At 38.5% G+C, this 9,614-nt stretch overlaps 1 protein-coding gene across 1 annotated transcript; it reads right to left on the bottom strand.

Moving 5' to 3' along the window:
- Window positions 1-1,232: 1,232 nt before the first annotated feature.
- Window positions 1,233-9,261, bottom strand: LOC149834292 (sucrose synthase 3-like). The gene is made up of 16 exons (XM_090011313.1): window positions 9,246-9,261; window positions 8,733-8,879; window positions 7,337-7,466; window positions 7,090-7,241; window positions 6,600-6,792; window positions 6,074-6,192; window positions 5,626-5,842; window positions 5,340-5,435; window positions 5,008-5,181; window positions 4,726-4,842; window positions 4,408-4,574; window positions 3,675-3,899; window positions 2,837-3,158; window positions 2,149-2,393; window positions 1,764-1,902; window positions 1,233-1,520 (listed from the first exon to the last, which is right to left on the bottom strand). The coding sequence occupies exons 2-16, from the start codon at window positions 8,828-8,830 to the stop codon at window positions 1,488-1,490; spliced, it is 2,427 nt and encodes an 808-aa protein (XP_089867439.1). The 5' UTR covers window positions 8,831-8,879; window positions 9,246-9,261; the 3' UTR covers window positions 1,233-1,487.
- Between the last annotated feature and the right edge of the window lie 353 nt (window positions 9,262-9,614).

The following is a 9,614-nucleotide window of genomic DNA, read 5'->3' as shown; positions in this document are numbered from 1 at the left end:
GTGTAATGGCTTGTCCTACCTGTGAACAAAGCAAACGTGCCCATGGTGGCGGACTGGATGCAAACATCGATTCGACTAAGCCTGACTAATTTTTCCTCCATTTCGAGGTTAAGTCTTTAATGTGGATAATACTGAATCCTACATAATTGGATTTAGATCTGGTTTAGATTTTGGCCTTCCTATATTTGGATCAGATTAGTCATTAGTTCCTTATCCCCACCAGTCAAGATTTTGCATGTTTGTGTTTCTAATCTGATTGTGGATATGAAAAATTGGATCTTGGGCTTGCTATGTCGAGTAAACAGCAAAAATTGATAAAAGTTTCTCTATGAAAATTTAAAATATATAGAAAGCTATAAAAAGCTTGATAATTTCACTACTGTTGCAACGTACTGAAAACAAGATTTTTATAGGCTGGGCCTCGAGCCAGTTTGGAAAATGCGGCACCCATGGCTCAGACTGGGCTTGGACTGCTAAATTGGGCCCACCTTGGCCTGAACCAGGCCAAAGCTTGCCCATTGGAAGGCTCGGCTTTCATTGACCGGCCAGTGACCTGGTCTGAACTGGCTGGGTTTAGACAAGTAATAACGCCGTAATGTGGCCTAAAGCTTAGGTTTGACTAGTTGAAACACTAGGCTGAACTTGACAAGTCTGTTCACTCCAGCAGCCATCCGTGGACGAAACTTTAAGCGCTTGGCCCAGCCTGGACCACTATTGCTACAACACTGATCTGTTGATGGGCCAGCCTGTGGCCTACCTGTAAATTTTGGCATCTCATGATACTACCAGGATTTTCACGGCCTATAAATAACTCCGAGATATTCAATTTCTGCCAATATTTGTTACATGGGTACAATCTAGACCGATGAATTAACAACCCCAAAATCAAGTAGCAAGATCAATGTCTTCTGTTGGCTACTAAAATAGACCGAGTCAAGACTTCTGTCTAGCCCGGTCCAAACTCCAAACCACAAGGACCAAAATACCCCCGAACTATGCACATAAGCACACTGATACGGCCACAGTTGTGCACATACAACTATTTTCAATGCCGGAAGAAAATAGCAGATTGGATTCAGTATTGGACTAAAAAATAGCGGATCCGTATGATATAACCATTGATCTATGCAAATAAGCAGGTTGATCGGATTTAGAGGACCAAATAGGGTTGCCCATGAGCTGTTTAAATCAATCACCAAAGCCAAAGAGAGTTCTCTTGACCAAGACTATAATTTAAAATGAATGTTGATAACATTGCATTAACTTGCACCAATGAGAACACAACAAAATTGAGACCTCAATGATAAACAAACACAAGCTTCCATTTCTCATAGAGAATTCTAAATTTTTTCAATGAGAATGGCTATTATTAGATCTACGAAAAAAAGAAAAAGCAAAAAATACAAAGCTCTCAACATCAGTACAGCTTCACACCATTGCTTCAAATGCATACGCAGACTCACAAAAATCGCCTTAGAATGAAACTCTCACTCAGCATCAGAAAGCGGCACAGCCTTGGCCTGAGAAAGAAAGAAAGCTCATCAGCCAAATAGAGTTGGAGCACCAGAACTTTAACCAAAGTTTCAGCACAAAGCCACAAGTTCTGCTGGGCACAGTGACAGACTTGGTTTGTACCTTCAAGCTACCAGGCTCAATTATAGAAGCCAATCTAACTGAAGATCTACTTGTCTAATTAACCTGGCTGACTTGGTACTCATCATCCAAAAAATTCAATTTAAACCAAAAGGTTAAGAAAAACTCACAAGGTCACGGTATTTGAGGATATAGAACATTTCAAGATAACGACGAGCCTCACGATTCTCCAGTTTGGAGACATATTTCCAGAATCCGTAGACACCAGCAAGTGTCATCAACCTTTCCGAGTATATCTTCCATGTATAGCTGCAAAAAGGAAAAAACAAAGAAAACTCTATCAGCAGATGAAGATATTTACCATAGCCTGTAATTCCATAAAGACATGTACACCAAGCTTGAAAACCAACTTATGTTTTCTCCAAGTTGTAATTCAAGCGGCTGTTTCAGATCACATGTAGAACTGAATATCTTAGTTCAAAACCATATGGGAAAAAATTGAAAAAGGTAGAAGAGAAATCAAATTAAATGTCAAATTGTATGAGCAGTGCTTACCATTCATAGATACGCTGCAGTCCTCCTTGGGAGATTGCATCCCAGTGTTGAGGATCCTCCTTGCATCTTTCAAAGAAATCTGCAATGAGGTCAGAAGATTTATCTCCCTGGTAAGGATCAATGTGGAACCCAGATGCGCCATTCACTATGATCTCAGCTGGCCCTCCGTTGCAAGTGGCAAATGTTGGCAGACCGCATGTCATAGCTTCCACAACTGTAAGCCCGAAGGCTTCATAGAATGCAGGCTGAAAGCACAAGGAACAAACCATGAGACTCTTTCTTAGGATCCAAATTCAGCTGTTTAAGATCTGAGTAGCGTTATCATATTCTTGTAACTATTCTGCGTTTTACTATTCTTCTCCAAGAGGTATCCCCTAATTGAGCATACCTCCTGCAGGGTTAGGATTTCAATTTGGTCTTATATTGTAAAATTTGATAGAGCCTTTTTGAAACATAATTTGTATAAGGTAATTCAAGTTGTCAGGTCTTCAATACATTTATACAAAAAAAGCCTCAAACATGCTAAAATCCAAACACCTAAAAAATTTCATGCATTTTTTTGTAAATTAAAAATCATTGCAAACCTTAAATTCCTAAAAGCTAATAAAGTTAATATTCCTTGATTAAACAAACAAAACCTATCATCGCTGAGAATTTGGAATTTAGGTAGGTAGAGGAATACACGTACCTGAATGAAAGCACCACGTGTATCTGCAATGTAACGGTAAAGCTCACCATTGCGGACCCGGTTCTTTTGAGAAACAATCCATCGGAACTGGCCATTTAGGTTGTACTTCTCAATAAGACCATGCATTTTCTCAATCTCAGCAATTTCTTCCCTATCGCTGGATTTGTTGACATCATGGTAACCTGCAACTACGACAAGGTTCACCAATTCACGCAGCCTGTTGTTCTTTCCGTACCACTCAACTAGGCCAGTGATGTTCTTTACACGATCAAGCCTTGCCATGGTGAATATAATTGGTTTGGACTGATCTTCCAGTGTGCCTCTGAAGAAAAAGTAACCAACCACAATTTAAAGGGCTGTCACAGAAAATGATAATAACATACAGCTCTGTAACAAATCACAGTCAACCCACTTGACACTCCCAAGTTGGCAGTGAAAATACAAACTTGATCAGGTTGTTACTGAAAAAGAAAAAATCCTTAAAGCTAGGCATGAACAAGACACCAAATTATCCACTTTTCATCATTTAAACATGAGCTTCGGCTGCATATCAATTTGTCGAGTTAGATAATGGACTCAGATGAGCCAGGCCAAGTTGCACAAAGTGCCACAAATAGAACTTCTAATAGAGACTTAGCTCAATCCAGTCCCATAAAAACCATACTCTCGGTCACGAGGGAGTGCCACATAGAGAGTCCTCTACATGGCCACCACTCATGTAGTCACTGGTCCTGTGTTCAGATCTTGGTATTATATAGAACATAACAGCAACCAACTCCCAAAAATACAGAAAAAAAAAAGAAAATATGAAAAGGTGGGAAGTAGAGGAGTAACTCACATGTGTTCATCATTCTGCTCGGGGTTGTACAGCAGCTCTTCAATTGCTGGGTGAAACGTAGTAAGTCTTTTCTCTTTCTCAGTAAATGGGTAATAGATAGCCATATCTGCACCTGGGGAGACAATATTGAACTTTGGATCAAAGGCATCAATACCGTGAACAACACGGTAGAGTCCAGGCATAGTGAAGGCAATGTGACTTTCGTACTGGCCAACAGAGTCCTTGCTGTAAACAATAGAGGAAGAAAGTAATACTTATCAAACCAGGTTTGTGCTTGAAAACAAAGCACTCAGAAACTAAATAAATCTGCAAACAAAATATTACTCAACATTGAGATGGTTACATTGCAAAGATACCTAGGAAAAAGCCAATAGAGCATAATGAATACCTAAAGCTCTGTTCCCATGTTTAAAAATGTTGTCACAAGCTGTTACTTTGTTTCACTAGAAAATTAGTCTATTATGTTTTAAGATAGAAAGAAGAAATTTTCTTTAAAATAAAGGATGTATAGACTATTGTTTGCACCAACGCTAAAAAAGCATAGAAGATGGCTTTTTAGAATTGCAATGATGGAGTGAAAAACATGCATCAATTAATATTATAATTTTCAATAAGCAAATTAATATTATATTTTTATGCATGAAAAAACCAACACTGAAAGATGATCCAATGAAGTACTTGGCAATCAACTCGTTACATCTCAGCATTGAAATATAATAGTGTAAGAGGTTACCTTCCAGCAATCTCCTGGAATGTACTGGTAATAATAAAATCAGCATGGTTCATGGCAATAAGATCAGCTGTAAATTGGCATGAGAAATGGTATTTCTCATCAAGATTCTTCCAATAGATATCAGAATTTGGATATTTTGTTTTCTCAAGAGCATGGGCAATGGTGCACTGCACATAAGAAAAAAAAATTAAAAAAAGAAAAGAAAAGAGAAATACAGATAAAAGCCAAAAGTAATCACCCATAAGGCAACATAGAAAGCTCATCTACAAAAAGGGAATATGCAGAAAGAAGAGGACTAAAACGGAAACTCAGACCAACCTGAGTAACTCCTAGCTTATGTGCCAATAAAGTAGCAACAAGATTTCCATCACTGTAGTTTCCAACGATCAAATCTGGTGTCCCCTGCATCTCTGCAGTAATTTCACTGGCAGCATCCTGAATACAGTAGGGGAACAAAGTTGGAAGGTGGCTAGATATTATAGGAGAAATATATCCAAACAATGCCAATTAAAAAAACAAGCCAGCTATGACACAAGCCTTGAGCAAAATTCACGGGACCAAAATCAAGAGGAAATGATGGTGTCTTAGCAAATTTTGTACCTCTGAAAATGTCTCCAAGTAAGGCCAGACATCAAAGCGTGATATCCACTGTCGAAGGATACCCTTCTCACTTCTGAAGGGAATCCGCAAAATGCTTGTGTGTTCAGTTCCAGCAATTTTTTCCAAACGTTGGTTGCAGGTGTTCCCTACTGCATCGGGGATCAACCGAGTGACCTTGGTTCAAAAAAACAACAATCACCACCTTACATCAAGATTCAGGAGGGTAAAAGAAGAAGAGATAAGATGTATGGGTGATACTTCAAAAGAATTTGAACATTAAAAACTGAGAGAACAGAAAGTAGGTGAAATGCATATCAGAGAGAGAGAGATACCACAAGAATTTGAGGGGTAATATCCAGGCCTTGCTGCTTTATTCTGAGGAGCATCTCAGCTTCTAATGCTCGTACTTGGTCCAAAATATACACAATCTGCAAGTAAAAGCACATGATGAAGACATTAATGGTGAATCCACCATCCCAAAAATCAGGAGCAAGCCAAGTTTACATTCCATGATGTCTTTAGTTTACTTTCAATCTATGCTTATCTTGTTACTGGCCAGTATTGGGTTCAGAAAGAAAGGAAAGACATAAGGACTATCAGTTGTAACAGAAAGAGTACCTGACCACCAGTGTCAGGGAGCCCAAGAACATTAGCTTGACCAAAGTATCCATGCGGAGAAAGGATAACAACATTAAACACCATTGGAATTTTTCCAAGAAATTTTTCGAGGTTGGAAGGCTCAGGTGCCTGTAGAATATCAAGAAGCAGGTGAATCATGTCCTTAACACGCTCAGCATTGTCTCCCCACCCTCTCTCCAAACCAAGTTCTTGGAACCTGCATAGATGTCAAAACTTGGAGATCATTGTTTAAATCTTCCAAAACAATGACATTAAAAAGGTTATCTCGTCCTCTGCTAAGAATTACAAAAACATGCAGATAATAGCTGGAACATAAACATGCTTTTGCACGCAATGTATGAGTTGCTGCTCAAGGCTCAAGTTGAGCTACTGGATCTTCAAGGCACAAAACATAAACCTATAAGTTACATCTGGACTAGAAACTTACTTGTGCTCAAATTCTGAATAAGGCGTGTCTCCAGGGAGGCTCAACAGATGTTTCTCTGCCTTGGCAAGAGCAGTTTGCAGACCACGCAGAGTATGGATTCTGTCATTCAGCATCATTGACTGCACATCACCAATCACAAGCCAACACCTCATGAGAAATTAGATCAAAAGAAACTGTTTTAATTGCAGTGCCACTCATGCTAAATAACACAATGTTGATGTCCTTTTATCCAGCATGAATAATGATGGATTTTGTCTAATTAAGTCATTCAAGTTGATGAAAAACTCAAAAAGCAGTTAGGAGTCAGGACTCGAGTTCTTAAGACTGCAAGTGTTGGCACAAATCATGCTGAGTTGAACAAACCATACAAGTTACTTTTGCAGGTCATTTGTGCACTGAATGGAATAGGAGAAAATGAGTTCAACAAAAAGAATGACTTGAAATCTAGAGAACGGAGAGCAGAAAGAACATGAAACCGCTAGATAAGATGCAAATAGTAGTGTGACTAGTGTCATTGGAGACATACACTTCCTTTGTAGCTGTGTGCTCGGAGGAAATCAACCAAAGGCTGCATGCTATCTCTGTCATGGAACATTCTTGAAGAAAGGTGCCGATTAAGGAACTGCACTCCTTTACCAATGAATGATGATTGATTTGGACGAGGAAATGAAGCATTGAATGGCTCAAAGTCCAGCTCAAGCAGATAATTGTCCTGGGAACTGCAAGAAAAAAGCAGGCACACACCTATTTTAGAAAACAAGTGAAATTCATGAATAACAAGAAGAAGAAACCATGGATTTGAATTCCATTGTCTCCTTATATACAAGTATTCATCAATGCATGGTAGTTTTCTGGTAGCATTTGTACGGAACTTGAAGGTCTATAGCATGTATTGGAAAACAGGTTTCAAGACAAGTCCTTCAATAACTATCATTTATATCAGACTACTAAGGGAAGCTCCATAGTTCTGAACCTAATCATATGGCTACAGATAGTGGGCAGAGCGAAAAGAATACCTTCCATCAACGAGTTCTTCCTTGAACTTCAAATATTCAGGAATGCTTAGTTGCTCAACAACAAGTTCATGCACATTCACTCGGACGTATTCCCAGACTCCAGGCCTTGGACGGACAGCTAATGCAACCCAGGGGGGTACAACAATTGCTTCCTGCAGAAAATTAATGACAAAATAAGTAAAAGCTGTATAAAAGAAAAGCAAAGATTCATTAGACTTTAAGGTTCTTTACATTCTTCAATCATCACCTGTGTAGATCTCAAGACATCTCCAAATAGCCCCTCACTGAGCTTTTTCCTTTCTTCCTCTTCGATTACCCTTTCAAACTCTGCCAACAGTTGATGAGGTTGCAGGATGCCCTTGCCTTGTTCCACGAAACTGAAAAGAGCAAACGCAAATCATCCACTTAAATAAGATGGAAAAGTCTATTCAGCTAACAGCAATCCTAGAAAGTGAACATCAACAAAGGAGTAAAGGAACTTTCATCAATCTGGAAAGTTAGGCTCTGAAAATCTAGCATGAAGTATCCCTAGAGACTAAGTTTCCTTCAAATAGGATTACCATAACAAATGAAGGAACGGGGGAGCCTAATCATCTTGTCCCTGCAATATTTCCACGATATCTTAACAAAACAGTATCTAGACATAAAGTTTATAGACCAACTGCATGTGAAGAAGTGAAACCCTAGGCTATTGATGAGGGAAAACAAAGATGTCTAGCCTCACAAACAAGAACTGATAATCCAGAAGTAACTCGGAGAATGCCAAACATCAATATATTAGAACATTCTGTACATTCTGTTCCTACTGTATTGCCGAAAATTGGACATGTCAAAGCTGAGAAAGTAGATATGACAACAGGATCTTGCAAAGATTACAAGGCTAAACATTGTTCATATAGCAAGCACAGCTTTCAACCAAGTGATTTTCTTATCCAGGCTTCACGTCCATGAAACATAAAGATGGATTATGAAAGCTAAACGATTAAGGAAAATCAGTTCTTATCAACCATCAGAGCCGGACCTGTAAAGAGACCAATGAGGCTTGGGCCTCAGGGCCCCTGGGCCCAAAAAGATTTTAGGGGCCCATTGTTTGGGTAGTTTATATAAATATTTTATACATTTTTATTTAATATAATATAAATATTTGGAATATTATATTTGTTTAATGTGAATGCAAATTTTATTGATATTTTGATTCTTTAAAAAAAATTCGGAGGCACTGCCACCGAACTCCTACTATTAATAGGGGGCCCATTTTTTCCCTCTGCCTCAGGCCCCATAAAACACAGGTACGGCTCTGTCAACCATGAAAGGATCATATACAACTATCAAGTTACCAGAGCCTGAAATTGTGATAGTTGAAAAACAGAGCAACGGTATGACAATTATGAATCATTACAAAAATGTGATCGTGATGTCACCATATCACAAACAACATTCATGATTAGATATGGAACTTTGTTGCAAACTCAAGTGACTACCCAATCCAAGATCTGATACACGATCTTCACAACATATTTTCGTATTTCCTAATCCCTAATCAAGCCAACAAACATATCTAAGCCAAACAGAACAGTGCAGCAACTTGTCCACAAAGAAAATAATCAAAACAGAATATACATGCATAGAAGAGAAGAACTAACCTAGACAAAAGGCAAACTAATTCATTCCGATGAGCAGAAAGGGTATCCTCAACACGCTCCCTCATGCTGAGAACACGAGTCAATGATCGGGTTGCCATGGATGACTCCCTTTTTGAACCAAAAGAGCTTCAAAACAAGAGAGAAAACCTGCAATAAAGGTTTAAGAAATGCTCAAGTTCTAATACGCAGCTTTGAATATAAAGAGTGATGGAAGCTACGTTTTTTAATCTGAGGGAGAAAAACAAATCAACTCACTTTCATAGAAAAAAGATGGTGGGTAAAACTAATATAAAACAACATTTGATTTCAACTACAACCTATAGTATCATCTAAAAACGTAATGCATTAGTAATACAAAAAATTATGAACTTTAAACCTAACATTTGAAACTAAGCCTCATCAATGTCATAAGTAATTTTGTCAATAACCCATAAAGGTAATAAAGGTAAAACTTCATACTTGATTGTGGAAGCCACTACAAGAGATAATCCAACAAAGGTATGACAGTCTTACCAAAATTGCGGCGAAGAAAGCAGTTTAAGAGGATTTTCTTATGGTATTTGAAAGATGGAGTCTGGTTCCTAACGTTGGATAGGTAAGAAGCCGCGGTTCCGAATTTCCAATTTTCCACTAAAAAGCAAAGCAAGAGTCAACTTTTTCTCCCACCATTTTTTGTAGCCAACCCAATTAGCTCGTAAGATTCTCCCAGGGAAAGCGTTCAAATAGAAAGACAAGCCAACATTTCAAGAAAAAGAAGGAATTCTCCACATTAACAAATTAGTGGGGTAGCACGAAAAAGAAAGGACGTACCCTAGTATTGACTTAACCCATCGGTGTTCAAAGAATCAATTTAGGGTACGTTTGTGTCACTAAAAATGGTTT

This window comes from Nuphar pumila, chromosome 6 (genome assembly GCF_984573655.1).
Source record: "Nuphar pumila chromosome 6, dmNupPumi1.hap1.1, whole genome shotgun sequence".
NCBI lineage: Eukaryota > Viridiplantae > Streptophyta > Magnoliopsida > Nymphaeales > Nymphaeaceae > Nuphar > Nuphar pumila.
Note: the sequence above shows the minus strand (reverse complement) of the source record. Positions and strands in the feature narration are given on the sequence as shown.

Coding starts and splice junctions, on each gene's coding strand:
- LOC149834292 (XM_090011313.1), bottom strand. CDS start 8,830: ATGGCAACCCGATCATTGACTCGTGTTCTCAGCATGAGGGAGCGTGTT. Junction 4,575..4,725: donor ATAAGCTAGGAGTTACTCAG/GTTGGTCTGAGT, acceptor TCTTATGTGCAG/TGCACCATTGCCCATGCTCT. Junction 3,900..4,407: donor TTCCAGGAGATTGCTGGAAG/GTAACCTCTTAC, acceptor TATTGTTTACAG/CAAGGACTCTGTTGGCCAGT.